The sequence below is a fragment of the Cyclopterus lumpus genome, chromosome 2, assembly GCF_009769545.1.
Source record: "Cyclopterus lumpus isolate fCycLum1 chromosome 2, fCycLum1.pri, whole genome shotgun sequence".
Classification (NCBI taxonomy): domain Eukaryota; kingdom Metazoa; phylum Chordata; class Actinopteri; order Perciformes; family Cyclopteridae; genus Cyclopterus; species Cyclopterus lumpus.
The window spans coordinates 6,693,284-6,716,855 of NC_046967.1; the positions used below are offsets into that span (position 1 = coordinate 6,693,284).

At 44.1% G+C, this 23,572-nt stretch overlaps 1 protein-coding gene and 1 long non-coding RNA gene across 4 annotated transcripts; both read left to right on the forward strand.

The window, feature by feature from the left end:
• Positions 1-4,423: 4,423 nt before the first annotated feature.
• On the forward strand, positions 4,424-13,858 carry ptger2a (prostaglandin E receptor 2a (subtype EP2)). 3 transcript variants are annotated; one of them, XM_034553757.1, is made up of 4 exons: positions 4,424-4,772; positions 4,970-5,041; positions 5,786-6,722; positions 10,609-13,858. In XM_034553757.1, exons 3-4 carry the CDS (start codon positions 5,898-5,900, stop codon positions 10,900-10,902), a joined length of 1,119 nt encoding a protein of 372 aa, XP_034409648.1. In that variant the 5' UTR covers positions 4,424-4,772; positions 4,970-5,041; positions 5,786-5,897; the 3' UTR covers positions 10,903-13,858. The 3 variants fall into 3 exon arrangements, with proteins under 3 accessions (XP_034409648.1, XP_034409658.1, XP_034409666.1); XM_034553767.1 differs by lacking the exon at positions 4,970-5,041; XM_034553775.1 differs by lacking the exon at positions 4,424-4,772 and having other exon boundaries at positions 5,033-5,272.
• Positions 13,859-17,927: 4,069 nt separating this feature from the next.
• Positions 17,928-23,094, forward strand: LOC117745675. Its single transcript, XR_004611258.1, has 3 exons — positions 17,928-18,150; positions 21,808-21,928; positions 22,072-23,094. It is a non-coding gene; the product is annotated as an uncharacterized LOC117745675 (long non-coding RNA).
• The last annotated feature ends 478 nt before the right edge of the window (positions 23,095-23,572 follow it).

Genomic DNA, 23,572 nt, shown 5'->3' on the forward strand with positions numbered 1-23,572 from the left:
ACGCGGCTGCTCGGGGCTGTGGCCGGAAGGTCATCGGTGCCTGTCGTGGCGGCAACCCTAGAACCCGGTGGTGGACACCGGGGGTGAGGGAAGCCGTCAAACTGAAGAAGGAGGCCTTTCGGGCCTGGCTGGCCCAGGGGTCTCCTGAAGCAGCTGACGGGTACCGGCGGGCCAAAAGGGCTGCAGCGACGATGGTCGCGGAGGCTAAAACTCGGGCATGGGAGGAGTTCGGGGAGGCCATGGAGAAGGACTTTCGGTTGGCCTCAAGGAAGTTCTGGCAAACCATCCGACGGCTCAGGAAGGGAAAGCAGGGTCTACCCCAGGCTGTTCTCAGCAGGGGGGGGGAACTGCTGACCCGGACTGGGGACATCGTCGGGCGGTGGAAAGAGCACTTTGAGGAACTCCTAAACCCGGCCAACATGTCCCCCGGAGAGGGGGCAGCGCCGGAAGACTTTGGGGTGGATTCACCCATATCCCTGGCAGAGGTCGCTAAGGTAGTCAAAAAGCTCCTTGGTGGCAAGGCGCCAGGGGTGGATGAGATCCGCCCTGAGATGCTGAAAGCGCTGGACATTGTTGGGCTGTCTTGGTTGACACGCCTTTTCAGTGTCGCATGGGGGTCGGGAACAGTGCCCATGGACTGGCAGACCGGGGTGGTGGTTCCCATCTTCAAGAAGGGGGACCGGAGAGTGTGCTCGAACTATCGTGGTATCACACTGCTCAGCCTCCCGGGAAAAGCTTATGCCAGGGTGCTGGAGAGGAGGCTCCGACCGCTTGTCGAACCTCAGATTCAGGACGAACAGTGCGGATTCCGTCCCGGTCGTGGAACAGTGGACCAGCTCTTTACCCTCGCAAGATTACTGGAGGGGTCCTGGGAGTTTGCCCAACCAGTTTACATGTGCTTTGTGGACCTGGAGAAGGCTTTCGACCGGGTCCCTCGGGGGTTTTTGTGGGGGGTGCTGCGGGAGTATGGGGTGCCGGACCCGTTGGCACGGGCCATCCGGTCTCTGTATGCCTGCAGTAGGAGCTGTGTTCGTCTCCTCGGTAGTAAGTCAGACACGTTCCCGGTGGGTGTTGGCCTCCGCCAGGGCTGCCCTTTATCACCGGTCCTGTTCGTGACCTTCATGGACAGGATATCTAGGCGCAGCCAGGGGGCGGAGAGGATCCGGTTCGGGAGTCTCGGGATCGCCTCTCTGCTGTTTGCGGATGATGTGGTCCTGTTTGCCTCCTCGGACCGTGACCTCCAGCATTCACTGGGGCGTTTTGCAGCCGAGTGCGAAGCGGCAGGGATGAGAGTTAGCACCTCCAAATCTGAGGCCATGGTGCTCTGCCGGAAACCGGCGGATTGCTCCCTCCAGGTGGGGGCAAACTGCCTACCCCAAGCGAAGGAGTTCAAGTATCTCGGGGTCTTGTTCACGAGTGAGGGTAAGGTGGAGCGGGAGATCGATAGGCGGATCGGTGCGGCTGCAGCAGTAAAACAGGCGCTGTACCGGTCCGTCTTAGTGAAGAGGGAGCTGAGCCGGAAGGCAAAGCTCTCCATTTACTGGTCGGTCTACGTTCCAACCCTCACCTATGGTCACGAACTCTGGGTCGTGACCGAAAGAACGAGATCTCGGATACAAGCGGCCGAAATGAGCTTCCTCCGTAGGGTGGCCGGGCTCAGCCTTAGAGATAGGGTAAGGAGCTCGGACATCAGGGGGGAGCTTGGAGTCGAGTCGCTGCTCCTTCGTGTCGAAAGGAGTCAGCTGAGGTGGTTCGGGCATCTAGTTAGGATGCCTCCTGGACGCCTCCCATTAGAGGTTTTCCGGGCACGTCCAACTGGTAGGAGGCCCCGGGGAAGACCGAGGACACGCTGGAGGGATTATATCTCCCGGCTGGCCTTGGAACGCCTCGGGATCCCCCAGAATGAGCTGGAAAGTGCTGCGGGTGAGAGGGAAGCCTGGGTCGGCCTGCTGAACCTGCTGCCACCGCGACCCGACCCCGGATAAGCGGGTGATAATGGATGGATGGATGGATTTTCATATATATTATACTGGGTATAGAAGATTTGCAGTATAAGTCGCTGGTTCACAGATAGAAAAACAAACAGTCATATTGATCCCGATGGGAAATTAAGGCCTCAAATCCACGGGATTGTGGGAGGAAACCCAGGAGAACAACATGTAATCTCCACACATATAAAGACACACAGCAAAGCAAACACAGGACAATGGTATATGGGATGGGGGCCCTCACATGTCCACCCACACAGCAGGCTGCACAATGTTTCCCAAACGTCACCATTGTTCTTGTTAACATTTATCATGTTTGCAGGCCAGGACATCTTCATGTACATAGGAGACATCGATGTACATGCAGTTTTCTTTTTTATTAAAAAAAGAATGTATGAAAAACACAGAGACAAAAAGGTAGAACTTGTGGTTATGTCACTGTCTGCAGGAGAACTTTACACAACTGTAGGGTTAGGGTTTTTTCTAAAACTTTGGTCTAAAATTTGAATATGTCTGGTTTCTGTGGATAACAATTACATTTTGTTCAGCAGAAAATGATTTGCCAGCAATTTAGGAGGTTGATTAAATGGTCGTTTAAAAACCTTAATATTTGTTGTACTGTTGGACAAAACACCATGACATCACCCTGGGATCTGGGGCCATTTTCACTATTTTCTGGTATTCTGTCCACTAAATCAGAATAAACTTTTGTTTATTTATTCATTCATCCCTTTATTAATTGGCCAGGGATAATTCATACCAGTCACATCAAATAAAGTGCAATCAAATAATGTAAATGTGCGGATGTGGGAATTGTTCCCTAACTCAGGTAAACAGTGTGTGGCGTGTATGTGCATAATTTATGTATGTGTGTGTGTGTGTGTGTGTACGTGTGCATGCATATACACGTAGTGTTTAAGAGTATGTATATTTATCTATGTGTATCTATCCATCTGTTGGTGTGTGTGTGTCCATGTGAGGGTGTATATATAATATATAATATATATATAATAAATATATATATTTACTCAGGCAATAACTTTACCTTAACGTAATGACGTCACGGCTGCCGTTCGGTTTACGTTTGACCCTCGGGAGGTAACGTAATGGCTGCGGTAACATTAACCCATTTGGCGCCAAACGCAGAAAGTGGCAAACGCACCTTTATCAACGAGATATCACTTTAGTTTTTATTCCCCCTAATATTACCAAACTGATAGATTTAAGTTAAAAAATATACTTAAAGTCACTCCGCAACGTTAAGCCTTTCTACAAGCCGAGGGAGCCAGGAAGGTCAAGCTACAAGCTATTAACGTTAGCTAAATTACATTACAATTAGTTAGCTAACAGCTATCCAGTCAATTTACATTGGTTAGGTTCAACTTTAAGTGGCACAAACTAATGAAAAAGTCAAACTAGAAAAACATTTGATGCATTACGCATTTATCTTGATAGCAGCATCCAATTTGATAATTATTTTAACTTAAATGATTCTACTAACGTTGGGCTTAAAGTTAGTGGTGTAGGCAACATTGAGCTAACGTTATCAGCTATAAGCCTCAGTTAACGTTAGCTAAGACACAGTAGACAGCCTTAACGTTAGCTAACTACTTTTCTTGGTGGCAATTAACTCCTGTTAAAGTAAAAATACAATACAGCAATTCATTTAAAATGTGTACTTACTGAAAACGGAGAGCATTGGATACCCTTAGACAGCCAGGAGATAGAGCTAATCTTTCCGAGTGCTGCAGCTGCTCAACACTTAAGTAAAAATAAAAATGATATGGGCTACATTAAACTGATGACAATAAAAATACAAAAAATGATTTTGTCTTCCACTAATGTCTAATGCATTTCAGACCATTTGCCCCAATCAAATTGTTACTGTTAGGCTATGATTGCAATTTATTTGTTATCATCGATTTTACATGGAGATTTTATTGTATTTTAGCATGTTCTATATAAATTAGGTTTATTTTTAAATCATCCCTATTTTAAACAATATAAATAAAAGGACTTTCTTATCATGTAATTACTTAATTATATTAAGTTGTACTTAAGTTATGTTTTTAAGTTATGCTTACTTATACACAAAATAGTTCCATTTAATCAAACATTCTTAGTTAAAGTTACTCAAAAAGGAAGAACATGTTACACCAACTTGACATAATTAAGTTAGTAGAAACTTTTTCTAAAACTTTGAGTATACACTACTTAATCTATTTAATTACTTTGGCCGTTCGGGTTTACAGCGTAGTCTTCGAAGCCAGGTGTCAATTATTTAAAATTGGGAAATTATTCAATATTCCTGAAATTGCAAAAAAAAAAAGATGAACCTATAATTCCTAATGGCACCTTTTCAGCTACAACACCGGCTCTCTCAGCCTCTCAGCTGTGCGCACCGCGTGGGTGTATACCCATCCGCGTGACGTCACCGCATCCACCGTGTACCCCGAGCTAATGCATCCATACCTCCCCACAGTGGCGCGCGCCTCGCCCTCTCTACGCGTCACCTTGTGTTTGCTTTAAACCGGAGCGGCTTCATCAGTGAAACAAAGGACACCTCGGGATACACGGACGCGGACTGAGAAACACGGACGCGGACGTGGTCTACGCCGCCCGCGTAGGGGGTGCGGGGGGGGGGAGGCAGGTTGTAAAATAGATGAGAACTTCTTTGCTCGGGTGCGTTCCACCCGGTTCCCCCGCGTGGGTGACAGTCGTTGCCTGGCGCGGGTTGTCCTCATTCGGAGCGACCTTGAGGCAAAAACTCCGTTGAGCACATATGTAAGTAACTTACACTTTGCTTTCTGACTGAATCACGCGCACGCGCTCAGAGAATCGGTATAAGTATGTAGTGGATCTTCCATTCGGCACAAATTGTACACCTTTGACATCCAGTTGCGTTGCTCCGTCGTCTCAGAGCTCTCCTATCCGCCAATAGAACAGTGGTATTTTTGAATTATGCTTTTTTTTTTTTAAAGGACCGAATCTGTGACTTTTGGCAACACTTAAACTTTACCAGGCATCACCAGACACGTCGGTCTGAGCAGTAGGTGAGTCACTTGTTTGATCCACTACACACACACACACACACACACGCACACACACACGCATACGCACACACACGCACGGTGAAAGTGAAGGCACACACATGCCAGTGGAGCAGATCGGATGTGTATTGTTTTATGAGTAAGATCTCAACTACAAATTTGAGCAGAAATCGCATGTGAAAACTTGGACTGCAGCTTTCCAATTCTTGCCTGTCAGCTGATGTCTGTTAATGGGTGAGACCGAAGAGGAAGCACGTTGGGTTTCACACTCACACTGGAGCACAGTTCAAAATGCTCCTTTTTTATGTTTCTGTGTGGGATCACTTGAGTTAGACAAAGACATGAAAAGCATGTGGAGCGTGTATCGACATTGTTGACATGTAATGAAAACAGTCTGAGGGCCAGATTATGAAAAAAATTATGGAACATCTGCCCGGGAACGTAAACAAACGCTGTTGCCAAGCATCTTGTGTTCGGTGAAAGATGGGCGGCCACGGCTGCCAGATCAATTTGGGAAACTTTGGTTTCTTAAATTTGGATTTGAAAGGAAGCAGTGAGAATGTTTGACAAAACAGTAAACATTAAAAGTTATGTGTCAACGCTTTCTGGTTGCTAATGCCACTCGGACTGCAACTAAACACTACGTTGTAAATATGGAACTATTTGCCGATTCATCTTGTGCTGACCAACTGATGGTTGCTCCAGCTCTAAATCCCAGTTGTTCTTCCTTCCTTTCTGTTTCACCAGGATGGCTGCAGACTACTTTTTAAGGACGCTTTTTTGACTCTTTTTTTTTGTTGGGGGAAGAAGGCAACATCTTTTTTCTAATTCACAATCCCAGTCAGTTTTCAGCCACGCGATGGTTCAAGACTTCAACCTGTGCCACAGCGAGCTCCACATCGACACCAGCGAGAGCCCGCTGATCAGTGCCATCATGTTCGCCGCGGGCTTCTTCGGCAACGTGGCCGCCCTGGTGATCCTGGAAATCCGGCGGCGCAGAGACAGGAGGGCCGGGAACATGTGGCGGCGTTCGCTGTTCCACGTCCTCATCACGGCGCTGGTGGTCACCGACCTGGCGGGCACCTGCCTAATCAGCCCGCTGGTGCAGATGTCCTACTCGCTGAACATGACCTTAGTGGGGATGGCGCCCAAGTCTCACGGCGTCTGCGCGTACTTCGGTCTCAGCATGACCTTCTTCAGCCTGGCCACCATGTCGCTGCTCTTCTCAATGGCGCTCGAGAGGTGCTTCGCCATCGGGTACCCTTACCTGTACAACCAGCATGTCACCAAGAAATGCGCCTACATCACGATCCCCGTGGTGCTTCTGCTGTGCACGTTATTCTGTCTCCTCCCCTTCGTCGGGTTCGGTAATTATGTACAATACTGCCCCGGGACGTGGTGCTTCATTGACATGAACCCCCAGTTCAGGGAGGACCGGGTCTACGCCAACCTGTACGCCACTCTCATGCTGGTGCTGGTGCTGGCCACAGTGGCGTGCAACGGCTTCGTGGTGTACCAGCTGTTCCGGATGTACCGGCGGCGGAGGAGGAACGGCGGATCGGTGACTGCGGCCGTCAGGTCCAACGGCGAGCGCAGGACGATGTCCATGGCCGAGGAGGTGGAGCATCTCATCCTGTTGGTCTTCATGACCATCATCTTCATCATCTGCACACTGCCCTTGGTGGTAAGAGTGACTTGCATGCTTTTACACATTCTGTGAAAATACACACTGGTGTACAGCTTTTCTTTTTTTAGGCAAGTTAAGGGGACCAGGTCGATTACTGGAATGTGAATATTGTGTGCATTTCAGAGAATCTGAAACATGTCGTGGACAATACCGACTGTAGCTCTTTCATTTTAGGATGTATCCATTTATCGAGGGAAACTAGCTACTGCACATGACAACATATCTCTTTTTGTCAGCTTCCGCTTTAATACCACCAGTCCGCCACTGAAACGCGACCACAATCTTTCTCAGACATATGGCAAAATGTCCCCCACATACAATGGGCTCCACATACTTATCTATATGCGGCCAAGTTGTAGACAGGAAACTCTGCATCGGTGCCGTTCCACAGCATGTCGGACTCAGCTGCTTATTCTGATATTCATCCATTGATATCATGAAAGTGTAGTGTAGAATAACTGAGATCTGACTTTTTTTATTGACTTTTCCATAAGGTGCCACTGTGGTGGTTTCGATCCATTATTCAGTGATGAAAGTCAATAGAGAAACTAGATAAGAGAATCTGATATATATTCTGTAAATATCCTGTATTTTCATAAAGAAAACAACATGCTTATAAAGTAGTGAAGGGAGCAATCTTATCATTAACAAGGACGATACATAATTGTGAATGTCCTGTGAAGAATCCGGGATTTGATCAGTTATGTCATCAGGAAGCAATTAGGACGAGGGTCTGTCTCAGGATTCTACAACAGTAACCTTTTCATATGCCCTGGTTGCAAACAGCCTTAAAGGGGAACAACTCTTACATTAGTAATTCCTTTATGTTATTTCCATGGCTTAAGATAGTTCGATCAATATTGGTGAACTTGAGTTACTCGCTCTCAAAACCTGAAACCTGAGAAGTCACAAACTTGTGATGTCATGAAGTCTGGAGCAGAGGTGGATGGATGGATGATTGAAGGGTGGATGGATTGATTTGAGCGATGGGTAGATGGGTGGATGAATAGATGGGTGGTCCAAAGCACAAATTTAACCAACGACTGACTCATCATCCACTGATCAGCCATGTTGTGGTCTCAGTAGGACTCCTGGACCACCAGCCTGTCACCACCCTGGTTCACAAATTGTCCCTTTTGGATTTCAAGGGTTAAATCAATAACTCTCCCGGCAGCATATGATGTTGTGCACTTCAACACGGGAGCGCTAAATGAAAGTGCCATCTGAGCGCTGCTGCCTGGAAATGTAGTCACACAACCTTCATTTCTGCGATGATTGCCACACTCTGCTGCCCCACACTGGATTTAATAGCATCCGCAACATCCCAAATAATGACCACACACTACTTAATGACCTCTGTGTTGTTACTGTAAAGCTCTGTCGAGTCTCAACGTAGTCACACTAAATTACGTATATTTTATCACTTAAAAAAACGTGTGGAGGTCTTTTTCATTACATTTATGAGTGGGAGCGGCCTGTGGTGGTTTTTAATGGATTATATGAGGACTAGCACATTTGCACCAAGCCTCCTTATTATGCCACAACGCCCTTCAAGGTCTCTGGAATATAAGAGGCGTAATCACTGTTGTGTTAGTAAGTCAGGGTCGGATGTAATTAGCTTTTTCCTCCACTGCCTTTTCAAAAGCATTTTTAGGAAAAGCTTCACGTGGCGTTTTCTTAAATGGCATTTTCCACTTCAAAAGTATCAACATGATGTTTTCTCTAAAATATGAATGTTGTAAATGGACAGACCGCCAAGAATATGTGAACTTAATGAAAAAGGGGGAAGCCCTTTATCACACAACCTGCCTTCTAGTGAATCCTCTCAAAAAAATAGAGACTATATTCAATATTATTATAGATTCTATTTCCTTACATTAGAAAACAAGGAGAATCCCTTTCTATTCATCAGACATTCAGTGACAGTAACCAGAGCTTTCACCATATAATAATTCTTCTTATACTGGGAGTCAGATTTCCACCGAATGGCCACATGAGCGTCTCCATCTGTTGCCCTGCAGGAAGACGGAGAAAACCTTTCACCATATTTCATTCAAAGCGTACATTATGTGATTATGCCGAGGGGAGGGGGGGGGGGAGTCATCCACCCTAATGTTTACGGTGCCTTTCCTTACCATCTAGATGAAAGTGAAAAAAGTCATGTCATATTTTCTGTGTTTATCTGTTGGTCCATGGATGTCTTGAGCAGGGCATTATATACTGGAGGACATCAGTGGACGTTTACAGCAGACGCGTCTGTAAATTGAGTTGGTGGGGAGAGAAAAGCGTCGCTCAACACTTTAGAATAGTGTTCCGACCACTTGCTGCAGTTCAATGGCTTCAGAGTCTCACAGAATAAAGTAGGGCTGCACAGAACGTCGTTTTTGTTCCCTACATAAAAGTCATCAGTGTGTAGCCTCTCTTTGTGTGTGCGGCAAGCCAGAACTCTTTGACTTGCAAAAAAGTTGTTTTTGAAAGGCTTAAACGCCCACGAATATCGATCGAAGCAAAACATTCCGGGAGATAAAAACATGTTGTGAATCTTTTATTTATTTATTATGATTTTTGGGACACACGCGTCGGAAACAATACGGGAATCTTTTTTCTCCAAATAGTACGAAACAAATTAATATTACTGCAGCCTGATCTTAATACGCAACTGTGCAACAATACTGGCTTTAAACACAATACACAGACATAAAACTATCTGGTAGAGCCAGGATAAGTGAATATGTATATCAGCTACAGGAAGCTCGACAGGCACAGCGCCAGGAGCTCGTATTTCACTTGGTATTGATTTTTATAGATGTTTTATATTTGCTTTGTGGTCACATGCATGCCAAGGCTGCACATTCAAGCATTCTAACACACACACACACACACACACACACACACACACACACACACACACACACACACACACACAGTAAAGTTATATTACATTGCCGGTTATCTTTGATTGCATTAAATATTTAGCCTTTTGGCACAGAAAAAGAGACGCGTTGTTTGAGAGGCGGCGAGACAGACAGGATACATAAAAAGGATCAAATTGGAACAAAGTCATTGAATTTAAATGCTGCAGTTCCAACTACACTGATTTTGAGGACATTGTGTGCATAGCAAAATAAAGAAAATACATTTGAACCCATAATCAGGACATTGCAGTTCTATATGAAGGCGGCCATCTTAATGAGTTGAAATCATTGACTTAACAAAAACAGAGACGGCCAAGAGTGCTAGCCAATCAGAGGGCGGGGCGGGTCTTCGTGGAAATCAAACTACCGTGCCAACCATCAAATTCTTCAAGAGTTACTGGCGTGTGGGGAACAGACAAGCATGCCTCTTTTGAAATGTGGATGTATGTGGAACAGGCTCTCACATCATGAGAAACAGCCGTGGGGGAGATTTTCGCCTGTGACTCAGCACACAAGTGTAAATATGTTTTTGAAAATTAAACTTGTGCATCCACCCCGGTTACACACTTTTATTACGCTTCCTGCCGGTGCTGGGAGAGGACAAGAAAAAAACGCGCTCACCACGTGAGCTGGGTTTCACGACCGAGCCACGGCTAAACAAAAAAATATGTCCGCACACACACAGACAGGAAGCAATGAATGAAATCAGCTACTCAACGGCGGTTGCCATTTCCAAAAAGGTCAGCGACTCACAGCAATGTGTGTGTACCACAGTGAGGTGGAATGACGTTTATTATCTTGCCTTTAGCTCCATCTAATTTGCTTGGAGGACGGTTGAAGGCTGCACATATTTGTCATTTCACAAGACGGGCGTTTATTACCAAAATTACGTTCTACATTTGATTGTTCTGCTACGCAAAGGCAAAACCCAGCTCATTTTATTCCTTCGCTCTCTGTCCACCTTTCAGATCCGGGTTTACATCAACTCCATGACGAAGAACCTGGAGGAGTCCCACCTAGAGGACCTGAAGGCCCTGCGCTTCATCTCCATCAACTCCATCATTGACCCCTGGGTCTTTATACTCCTCTCCCCCAGCGTACTGCACTTCTGCTGGGCCTCGTTTTGCCGGCCGCCCCTGGAAACGTTCAGGGGCTCCATCTTTAGATCATCCATTGCCAAAGAGCATAACCCCGGCAACCTTGAACTGTCCCGCCCGACGCTGGAGGAAAACGAGCATTTCCATTCTGTGGAAACTCTATGACCATAACTGCGCTTTGGTTATTTCATGCCTGCATGTATTTATTGGATGGCGCACTGGTTGGAAGCAGAGAGGCATCCTTCCCATGGTGGTGTTTCTTATCTAGTTTATGAATGTATTTCCATCAGATAATGGCCCTCTCTGTCTAACTTACAAACATTTGAACCACTCCTTCCAGCTGGTGGCTGCCTGCATCTTCATATTGTGAAAACTCGACATCTTGCCTCCTTTGCTGCATGTATCTTTGTGTTAATAAAAAAAGAAAAGTAAAAAAAAAAAAAAGAAGCTGCTGATTGGAGCGGGACGAAATAAGAGACTTCATTCTCGTGCGAGTGCTTTTGCCTGTGTTGTTTTCAAACGGTTGGAGAAAAAGCCAGCAACATGAGGCCTTCTCTGACTCAAACTGGAGCACTGACATCGACATGTTGTTTAGAAACCATCATAAAGTGTTCTTGCGAGGAGAAAGAAGGATTCTTACGTGTCGACCGACAGTGGCCATTAGCAATCGCAGAAACTGATTAGAAAGCAGAGCCTCCCCCCACCCCTGTTAATCAAATAGATTAAGTATTAGAAGGACCAGCACGGTAGGCTTAGAGACATTCAGAATTACACCATGTCTAATTAAGAGATTAAATTCTATGATTAAGGTTATTGATTTGTGCTCTCTATGCCCATCTGATGATGGGCATAGAGAGCACAAATCATCAGAGTGGATCACCCATCAACGGGGTCAACCACAACCTCAGCCACTAATGTTTAGCTCCAGGATGAGCACATTCCGACCAATGGGGATCATGATGGTCATGTGAGACAATAGTTTGGTGGGATACACGTTCATGTTAAAATAAAGGGGACAGAATTCTAGAAGGACGGATTTGTGCAACAGGTAAGCGAAGCGATGCATTTAGAAAAAAAGAAAAGCATACCACGATATGACATTCACACAAGTGAACTAAAATATTTGATTTGAAATTTTCGGAGCATGATTCTTCTCTTGATCTTTGGAACATTAGCTCATCACCTCTGAACTTTTCAACCACTGGTCTGCTTTGGAAACTTTTCCCCTTGCACGCCTTTCCAGATCCCTGCTGGAAAGGTCAAAGGGCGAGAAGCCTGGAGACACTTTTTGGTGTACAAGAAAGCTTCCCCCAAGGAGGGAGTGATGAACACAGTTATGGTTCTGTTGAGGATGTACTTTTCATTTATACATGTACAGCATTAGCATATCATATTAAATATTAACAATATTATATAAACAGTTATGCTATATAAATATATATATATATATACTGTATACAGCAAAGAACAAATGTTTTCACATATAAAATATATAATGAATGATGGCACCCAATTGTAGCAAACGGTGGAACTTTTTAAAGAGCAAACAAATGAACACATTTAAAAAATGATTTGATCACAATACTTTAAACAGGTCAGGCTCTCTAGATGTTAATTATGATTAAAAGGTGCAATATACAGGATTCAGCAAACGGTTTGTTATGTGAAGATATAGTCGAGTAATATCTAGAGAATGAAGTCATACCCTCTGTTGACATAGCCGCACCTGTTTTCACTGCATGTTAGTGCATGTGAGCGTGCCCCACTGGCTAGCTCATGGCTGTGCCCTGCGCTACTGCGGTGGTCGCGGAAGCGTAGCACCCACCCTCCAGCTCCGCCTCATGCTGTTAGCTCCGTCAGCACTTAAGTCATAGTTTGCACTGTTAGCGCCGTTAGCTGCGAGTTGCCAGCCCTGCTGAAATGCTCTCTTTCACAGCACCTTTCAAAGAATAAAGCTTGTTCTGTACTTAGAGGTGACAGGGACCCACAAACTAAAACATGGTCCGAGTATCGAGCCTGTTCACCTATAAAAAATGACAATGTTTTTTGTTTTTTTCCAGCAGTCATTTTTGACTTTTCTTTCTGTCACGTAACCTAAAAGTTTTTTGGAAACTATGAGACGAGCACCCTTTATTCTTACTCATCCACTTTACGGCGGAAGTGCCATTCGAACTGCGTTGGTTTTACTAGCGGAAATCTTGAAATGGTATTTCCAATGTGCGTCCAGGGGCCCATTACTCACGTGGGACTAAGGACGTCCATCTAAGAGTGCAGGTAATAGCACAAATGGAAAAGGTCATGATTTGGTGATTTGGTGATGATTGATCACTGAAAACATGTTGAAGCATGATGAGACACCACTGGTTTGCTGCCACACCCACCAATGTATCACAATATAATGATGTCATTTACTCAACCTAAGGTTTGTTACATGGTGGATTCATTCCGGGTTCAATTGCAACTTTTACAGCATCTCTTCCTTGGAAATTCAAACAGAGAAGAGAATATGCTGCTGCAGATTTGTTTGCAGGATCTTTCTCACAAATCTCTCTCTCAAAAAAAATATATATATATATTTGTGTGACTGGTTACGGCAGCATGGGTCCAGTTCAAATTGAAAGAGATTGGACCTTGTATGTTTTAAAACTGGGAGAAAAAAGAAAAGAAATGAAGTTCTCAGCGATCAGAAAATGTGTCAGGTAAACTTTGGGGCTGCGACCCTTAATTTGAAGGTGTCATGGGTGTGTGAGAAAGTGTGTGTGTGCGTGTGCAAGTGTGTGTGTGTGTGTGTGTGTGTGTGTGTGTTGTGAGAACAGCGGTTTATTGGCCCCACTTGTCCGCTGTTGGTTCCGAGGTTGGCATGAAAACATTTCGTTGTTTATAACGGCGTCTTACTGCTTCCTGCGGTTGTCATGCGTGAGTCTCGCACCTCACGCGAGCGTTCTGTTATTACAAATATTCCCAGGTTCATGCTGGTGCGTCCATGTGCCTACAATAGGTGTTAGCTTGCGTCACAGACAGAACTAAAATGTGGTGTCAAACCAGAATGCTCCCTACCTAGATGTCGTCTACTCTGTAATTATAAAGCACTGTAGATGGAACTGAATGCACTGAATGTCTACGTGTGTGTGTTTTATGGCTGTAAATAAACATCTCATCCACCGTATATTTGCTGTCCGACCTGCTTTGTAACCCTTTGTAACCCTTTTCACACAAACACACACACACACACACACACAGTTTGGAGATGGGTTCCAGATGCGGCGTGTATTTCAAAAAGAAGTGTGTATTTCAGTTTCTCTAAGACTGGCTTGAGGAATCCCCCCTCGCACACAGAAACACACACACATACTCCTCATGCCGCGTGTTTTCCGTCATGTATGTGTCGGAACTCAACATTTTCTGTGGTTTAAGCTAAGTAGGCCGATGAATGGAGGGTAAGTATTAACCACATCAGCCTTTGGGGCCCTTTGAAAATCACAGGCTGTGTCTGCACAAAGGAATTGTCTTGTGTGATCCGAGCTTTGTTTTGCCTGCAGCCTGCAGTTTCGTGATCATACATACGTATATTAATGGGTATTGTCAAATGATATTTAAAAAAACTAACTAAAAGAGTTATAATACGACAATCGGCAGAAGCCACATGACCACAGACGCAGACCTTTTTCTTTGGTACCAGCCGATTGCTGTCCCACACAGTGAGAGCAGGAATCCATCACACGTTTAGCCGCAGACCGCTAAAAGAGCACAAATAACGAGCATCTTTAATTTTGAGAGCATTTTACATTTGAATGCGAGACATCGTATTTTCCCGTTGTAGCCTTGATTTAGTAACTTTTTGAAATTCTGCTATTTTTCCACCCGGGTCTCATTTTCATTCTGATGGGTCACACTACTTTGCACTCACAACTTCCACTGTAGATATTTGGGAAACGTAAAGTAGCTAATACCTCTTAATACTTCCTCGGGCAAGTTGTCGTCTAACCAAACTAGCCAGACGCCAAATGTATGCCAACGCTTTATGTCTGCTCAATCTGTAAATAAACCCCGTAATATGGCGATAATATGACACAAAAATGGCCACAAAATAATAATTTATTATTCCATGTGTTGTATCTTGTGTATTATTATTATTATTATTATTATTATTATTATTATTATTATTATTATTATTATTATTATTATGTGTTATATAAGTAAAATAATGTCCTCCATCAATGATGCCCCCTTTCTAAGCTCACACCACCCATCGAACTGCGTCCATTATGGGATAGCGGGACCAAAGTGTTGAGTCAGTCCGACAAACCTGTAATGTCGAAAGCACACGTCATGTGATTAAATTGTAACATTGTTTACCCCCCCCCCCCCCCCCCCCCCCCCTGTAATTACCCATAATTCACTATGTATCCTGCTCGCTCTGTCAAATGAATGTCCCACCAAAAAACAATTACATCCAACCGCCCAGCCAGACATCAGGAGCACATCAGCATAATTTAGTTTATGCCACATAATTGATTAGTTGATTAATCAACCCTGTCTGTTTAATTGGCTAATGCGGTGTCTTCTTGTGTTGTGATTAGGTCAGAGGAAGGAAGGAACTGACTTGTGTGTCTAGCTTGTATGTGAGAGCGTGCAAATGACTCTGTTCATTCCTGATAGTGGCACCTTAATATTGGAGGCTGACCTCTGATACCTGAAAAAAAAAAGCCAGGGGGTGTTATTTGGAGTTCAGTATTTTTCATTTCATGCCACCCGGTGTGGTCATGTTTGTTAGAGAAGTTCATTGTGTTTTTTGATGACATAATGCCGGTTGTCCTCATCGAAAGCCTGCTTTAATATGAGAAACAGATGGTGTCTGATGAAAGCAGTTGAAATGTCAGTTAAAGGCTAAAAGGTGAAAGCAGTTGAAACGTCTTTTTTTTTTTTTTTTTTAAACCACCAGACCACGTCTTAGTCATACCAGAAGACTTTTAATGTCAGTCCGCCAACACTATCAAACTGAATAATGTATCTAGTTAGTTTTTTAGGTTTTCTGATGAACTTCTTTATTAGTCAAACTGAAATTAGTCAGTTTGAATCACATATACTGGACCTGCCCACATTCACACAAGTTGTTGATGAATAATATTGTTTTAACAATTAGAAGATGCTCTCTCAACTGCAGTTTGGTCAGCTTCAACCCAGGTAGACAAAGTACCACAAAGGGTTACAAACTTCTTGCTGCTCGGCTTTTCCAGCCCGACTTTAGATTTCCATTTGAAAATGAACACTCGTCTTCTTCACCGTGATTATAATGAAGGAACATTCTTCTGGCAATAGCCTTTAAAATAGCCCTCATTAGTCATCAAGGCTTTTCTCACAGAAATCACATTCAAGTCACATTATAAAGATATTTGAAACCACAACATCGTCAGCTGAGAACCGCTCTGCCTCAATTTGAAAGGTTTCCTCTTCCTATTTAAAATCCAACTGTGGGGAGCTAAGTGTCCCTTGATAGCAGATAAATACTGTAAAAGACAACTTTTTATATATAAACACACCATACTTCATTACTTACTTAAAGGTAATTTAGCAACTTTCTAAAAACACATTTGCTGACATGGAGGGCCAAGACTCCCTTTTGACATTTGTATACAAACTGAACACTTTATATATAATTCATACATTATTTGTTAATTGGACACGTATGAATAGTTTTCGTAAAAAGTATTAAACTTCCGAAGGTGCAAGATTAAACCATGTTTACATCTGATCGAATGTAGGCCGCAAATATTAGCATGGCAAGCTAACTAGCTAACTACCTCGAGCAACGAGTCAGCTAGCAACAAAAAACAACAACTAGTACCTAAGAAACAACAACAACAACAACAACAACAATGACGGTCTTTAATTGACTCTACAAGTCTACAAATGAGGAATGCTGACTTTTTGCCTGGAACAATACTTAAGTATTTAAGCATTATATCATGTATCTGCTAGTTACAGCTCATACAATCTGCTAGAAACAGTAGTTACACTTAAACAAGATAAACGGATATTAGCTATGAATGAGGAGCCTTCGTTTGTCTACTTTTGTGTGAATGTGTGTGCAAATCTGCCTCTATCATCATTGTAAGCTACATATATGCATCCGTGTGTTGCTCCCTCCAGCTCTGAAAAGTAAAGTCCACTGTGTTAATGGGGAGTAACAATAAGCTAGATGAAATGTTGGAAAGGGTGTTCAACATCTGTTTTGTGTCTCTCTATCTCTGAGTTTCTTAACAGCTGTGGAGTGATTTGTGGAGGATATATAAATGAAAAAGGGGGGGTGATGGGGACGTGATGGACATTTTATCTTTTTTAACTTGTATTGCACTGCACTATCCGTAAAAATTGGCTTGCACACATTCATGTGTAACGAGCCAACATGTTGGAAACTACAAGCTCATTTAAAGGCCACCGCATGTGTGAGAAGCTACAAGGAAAGACGTGTCCGTCCACGGCTTCAACAACCGCAGAGGAGCGGAGGCGTTACTGCTGCAAACCAGGTGTTCCTGTGCCTCAGAGGGAAGTTGTGGAATTAAAGTTTTTTTAAAGTGAAATGTTTCCCTGGCACACAAATGAAATGTAGTGGCGGACTGAGGCAGGCCGGCAAGTCAAGTAGCCATGTGAACCCCTGGGGAGGAGAGGACAAAGCATGCCCATGTGTAAATATGTGAAGGTTGCACAGAGGGTGGAGCCTGAACGCAGACAAAAACGAGGAAGCAGCAGAAACAATGCAATGATTTAATTTTAAAAAAGTGCATAAATGCTGGAGGAAACATCAGGCAGGGACAAAGGCAAACCGGTACAGAAGCTCCAACATAACTGGAGACAAACGAAACAAAAGTCTCCATCTAAACCGGGCTGGTTTAGATGGGGACTCAGTGACAGGGGGAAGTGGGAGCAGGTGAGCAGGGGCACAGGTGACTACGGAGTGTGTGTGTGTGTGTGTGTGTGTGTGTGTGTGTGTGTGTGTGTGTGTGTGTGTGTGGGGGGGGGGGGGGGGGGGGGTTAGCTACGTTAACCCAAATACTGACAGTAGTTTTGGTGTCAAGTCAATCTACCTTGAGGAATACTTCAAGAGTTTCATGACAGCTTATCCATCCACCCACTGAAGTCTACTTCGAGTCATTCCTGTCTAACGGGCAGTTGAGAAATACACAGTATGTTCTCTCTCTCCGTGAAACCACTTCCTCTGCAAAAAAAAACAACCACAACCACTCTCCTCCACTGTCGTTGCGACATCGATACATAGCTCATGCCTAGTTTACAAAACGGAAAAGGTGGGCAAACACCAAGACGACGAGAGCGAGCGGTACGGTGGTAAGTGTGAGAAAGGATGGATGAGCCAGAGAGGGATGTCCCTCCCTTTTGCTTCAAGAGAAAACAGAGGTAGGATGACCGAACTCCTAAATGTCCACTATCACACACTGCGATGACAAAGCGCCTCTGGACACGTGGAGCAGTCAAATATAGCAGCGCACAGATGTTGTTTTTTAGAACAGCAGCGCAATGACAACATCAAATTGCTGGCACACACACACACACACACACACACACACACACACACACACACACACACCAAAGACAAATGCGTAAACATGTTTATTGCATTGTATTGTGACGTAAAAGAGGCCAATGCTAACTGAAGTTAGCGTCTCGCCAAATTCTGATCACTTCAGATGTTTGTGTGAAATTGTCTTAATTAGCGTATGAATAACAAGGACCTTTGACCACCAAATTCTAATCACTTTATCATTTAAGTGTTGCGTTCTCGAGAATGGACCGGATGGACAAAGCACGGCACGGAAACATCATCAACATAGCAAATATTTGTGTTTAATAGATGGTTTAACTGGCTGGCATCTTTTCTGAACAGTGGGACATGTAGCGAATCACTACTGGTGACTACTGTCAATGAGGAGGCTAGTGTGAAAGCGCTTTGAGTGGTCGTAAGACTAGAAAAGCGATATACAAGTACAGGTCCATAACCATAACACAGTAACAGCAATGATATCAGTCCTGTTTAAAAGACACGGACACTTTTACATTCATACTAGAATAACACTGATTAGCGTGATGTGCTGACGATACAGTGTTGTGGCCGTTAGTTGCTATCTGTTCTTTCAGGAGTTTTATCCCCTCCCCACCCCCCTCGCAGGATGCACCTGTTCAGAGAGGAAAGCGCAACATATCTGAGCCTCAACGGCCGGACGGCTGAAAAAACTGACAAAGACAGTAGCAAGTGGCCAGAGTTGACTCGGTAAAAAGTGTGTTTTGTTTGTGAGAGCTGACGCGGTGAGAGGGCAGTGGTCTAGACATGTGTTGTCTGGGGGAGAAGCTAAGTGCGTGTGTGTGTGTGTGTCGCCATTTCTCGGTTTTATAGCAGCTCAAACAATAAATCACTAGTGTAAGAGCAGAGTGACAAATCAGTCCGAAAACATTCTCCTCCAACTCTGATGATGTGACGATATTTTTGCTTCTTCATCGCATTTTTATTATCAACGCGTGACATGGTGCGACATCGCCGGTGAAAACACTGTGAGAGTGATCTGTTTTAAATAAAGACAAATGTGCATTTGTTTGGGCTGCTCTGTGAACCGTGCACACCGGTTGCTCTTTCTGCTGGAATATATTAAACCACACTTAATGGGACAAACCATTAAATCATTATTTTAATTATTACTTTATTATTATTTGGCGGAGAAAAAACTGTGAAAGAACTGCATATTGAGCACGAGAGGTGAAAGTACAAACACCTAAAACTTCATAAACGGAAAACTAAAGTATTGTTTTCTGACTGACAGCGGATTTATAGCGGATATATTTTGCAGTCCCAAAAAACACAGCAATAAGCAGGTTGCATAAAAGCTACCTGACTGTTACTAGAATGCACCAGTCGGATTCTTGGAGACACATTCCATAATTGTTTCTCTGCCTCGTTGTTGTAATGGTCCGACCCGGTCCTGCCCCTCATACAACATTTGATTTACATTATATAATAATTTGTGGATCCAATGAGTGGTATTTTTCTGCTGTGCTGAGTCACTGCTTTGTTGTGAAATGGCCCGTGACCTCAGGTGAGCGTGATAGCGATGAGCCAACACCTGGGCCAACGCCAGCCAGTGAGCAGAAGGAGAGCGCGAGAGCGTTGTTAGTTCTGTGGAAGTGAACTCCAACAAAAACTGACAAAACTCTCCCGCTCTCCTTCCGTTCGTCCTTAAACCCGACAACTCCGGTGAGATTCTGAGCCAAAGGCCAAAGGTCAAAGGGTGCGCCTCAAACAGGTCCAGTCGCACATTATGGTGTACATGTGTGTGTGTGTGTGTGTGTGGGGGAAGTGTGCTTGAGATGTATGTGAGCCAACAGTGAGCCCTGTCAGGACCTGCTGTAAAAAATGGATTAATGCTGGCAAACACACACACACACACACACACACGGTTAAAGCACAAAGGGAAAAACAAAATAACTTTAAAATAATAACTCTCTTTTCAAATTAAATTCTGTTCAATCGGTTATCTGTAAAAAAAATAAATAAACAGCAGGATCTGCAGCTTGATAACAGAAAAGTGTTGGTCTTCCCTGGAGACGATGGCAGGCGGATGCTTCTGCGGTCTTCCTGCTGTTGTTTTTGTAGCCACGCTGGGGCTAAATGGACATTATCGATTGCGAATTCGCGTCTCTTTTCCAAACCAAACCAACGAAACGACGAAGATCAGTGAAGACGTCTTCAGAGGTCTGGACAAGACTCTGGATGTCACATCTATGTTTCAGCTCTCACATCCAGGATTGTTTAATTCTCTCTGTACTTCCCAAGTGGCAACCTCCGGTTCTGAAGAGAGAAGTGAAAACATTCTTTCTAATGAACACTCCTCTGGTTGTACAACCAGAGGAGTGTTCATTAGAAAGAATGCAGGTACAACCAGAGGAGTGTCTCAGGTTTGAGAAAATGACTCTCCTGATTTATTCCCTGAGTAAACATTGTAAACATGAGTTTATGGTCTCAATTTCTAGTTTCAAGTCTTCTTTAATACAGCATGATGTTCATTTCGTAAATTACGCTCCATTTAGAGTCAAACAGACCATAAAGCGGAGTATGTTTTAGGGCGGGGCTACCTAGTGATTGACAGGTCGCTGAGTGTCGACATGTCTTCCCACGCTCCGTTCATTCTGGCCCTGAAACGCGACGTGGTGGAGTGTGTGTGTGTGTGTTTGTGTGTGTGTCAGTGAATGTGATGGCATAATGATTGTCGGATTTCCAACGGTCCTTGAACACATTGTGTGGGATAAATGCTTAAAGCAACCAAATAAAAAATTAGAAAAGGTATATTACAACCAAAATCACTTTAAGTCTCGAACCAAAATCCTATAAAAAAAAAAAAATATATATAACAATAAATTCTGCACTGGTTAAAGAAAAAGCGACTGGAAATCGTAACTTATAGAAATGTAAATACATAAATATATCATGCTGTAATGGAGACGCATTTGTCAAATAAATGATGATGACATCAAGGCATCAGTTTGTCCAATACCAAACAACTTCTGAAGTAAATAAATGCTTAACATCTGGATGGAATATGCAGTATGTCATTACATTTCCTGGGGAGTAAAAAGGGGGACAGGAAGGGAACTGTTGTCAGATTGACAAACTTTAGATATCATTCTTCTGGAAGTCATTCTTCTGGAAGTCAGCCTCTGTTAATAAATAGGTCAGTTTCAACCGGCTCCAAGCTTAAGTAAAGTGTGTGTGTGTGTGTGTGTGTGTTTAAATTAAATGCAGTAGGTGGTCCCCGCTGTGATAAAACTGCTGCTACAAATAAATTATGGAAGAGCTCAAACCAGAAATAAAGTGCATGTACGCCAGAATAACAATATCATTTGTTAACCCACGAAGCTATTCATAAACATTGACATGACTCCATTTGTCTGTTTATTCACTCCCTTCCCTCTCTTTCCTCTGCTCTCCCCCTCACACATAATCCTCCTCCACCTTCCTCTGATCGCTCTCCATGTCTACCTCCCTTCCTCATCCATAAATATTGATAGACCTCTCCTTATCGCTCCTTCTCTGCCATGTCTGCACTCCTAACCCCTCGGCGGCCCCCTGGTGAATTACGGCATAAACCAGAGGCCCTCAAACAGCTCACAGGTTTCCCATTCGCAATGTGTAAGTCTTCTGTAAGACCTCCTAACGTCTATTCATAACCACTTTTCAAAATATATATAACAACAAATGCATAAAATAGGCATATTGTTTGTATTCATAGAAAGGAATTGTGTGGTGGCATTATCTCCTTTCCGTTGTTGAAGGATCGACCAGTGGATCCTCCGCTCAAGGAGCACCTTTCCTTTGTTGAAGGATGGACCAGTGGATCCTCCGCTCAAGGAGCACCTTTCCTTTGTTGGAGGATGGACCAGTGGATCCTCCGCTCAAGGAGCACCTTTCCTTTGTTGGAGGATGGACCAGTGGATCCTCCGCTCAAGGAGCACCTTTCCTTTGTTGGAGGATGGACCAGTGGATCCTCCGCTCAAGAAGCACCTTTCCTTTGTTGAAGGATGGACCAGTGGATCCTCCGCTCAAGGAGCACCTTTCCTTTGTTGAAGGATGGACCAGTGGATCCTCCGCTCAAGGAGCACCTTTCCTTTGTTGGAGGATGGACCAGTGGATCCTCCGCTCAAGGAGCACCTTTCCTTTGTTGAAGGATGGACCAGTGGATCCTCCGCTCAAGGAGCACCTTTCCTTTGTTGGAGGATGGACCAGTGGATCCTCAGCTCAAGGAGCACCTTTCCTTTGTTGGAGGATGGACCAGTGGATCCTCCGCTCAAAGAGCACCTTTCCTTTGTTGGAGGATGGACCAGTGGATCCTCCGCTCAAAGAGCACCTTTCCTTTGTTGGAGGATGGACCAGTGGATCCTCCGCTCAAGGAGCACCTTTCCTTTGTTGAAGGATGGACCAGTGGATCCTCCGCTCAAGAAGCACCTTTCCTTTGTTGAAGGATGGACCAGTGGCTCCTCCGCTCAAAGAGCACCTTTCCTTTGTTGGAGGATGGACCAGTGGATCCTCCGCTCAAGGAGCACCTTTCCTTTGCATTTAGACAATTCCAACAGCTGTTATCAAGACTTTTCGACCGCAGCCTTAATGTGTTTTAACACAAGGGATAACTGCATTCTTTATGAAACTCGGTTCCAAATCCGCAGTCTATGCGGCAAGGACAGGTTAATTTGCATTCCTAGAAAGCACTCGGCTGAATTAGTAATGTCAAGTTTGAACATGCACAATTTGTTCCTGGGATTCTTTGTTTCTTTTAATAAAGTGCAACCGTGTAAACCTTCCACAGCGTTAATGTGTTTCCTTCATTAATCCTACCTGCCTCCATCTTTCTTTACCTCTGCTCTGTCTGATGAACTCAGGTACATCTACACCACCTGGTTTATTTGAATGGCTTTTTTAAACTGGATGTTATTTCACATAAATGATATTCACATGGGTTATGTTGTCATAATATGTTTTGGTTTCCTACAAGTAATACACTCTCTTCAAAGCTACCAAACAGTAACATTCTCATGACGAATGTAAAACACACTTCATTTAAACTCTTGAGAAACAGCCCTTTCTCTCCAGCACTCATCTGTTGGTTCAACCGATGGTGTAGAAATAGATGCAGCTGCTGGAATTCAATAAAGATCAAAGAATAAGAGAATAAGGGGTTCAGTTCAGAGACAATCCTGAAAACCCTAACCCTAACCCTAACCCGCACACACACACACACACACACACACACACACACACGGATAATTTATCCAGTGCACA

What these genes read in the sequence shown, in the direction of transcription:
- ptger2a (XM_034553757.1), top strand. Translation starts at nt 5,898, where the DNA reads ATGGTTCAAGACTTCAACCTGTGCCACAGCGAGCTCCACATCGACACC. An exon ending in TCTGCACACTGCCCTTGGTG is followed by an intron (nt 6,723 to 10,608) that starts GTAAGAGTGACT and finishes TCCACCTTTCAG; the next exon opens with ATCCGGGTTTACATCAACTC.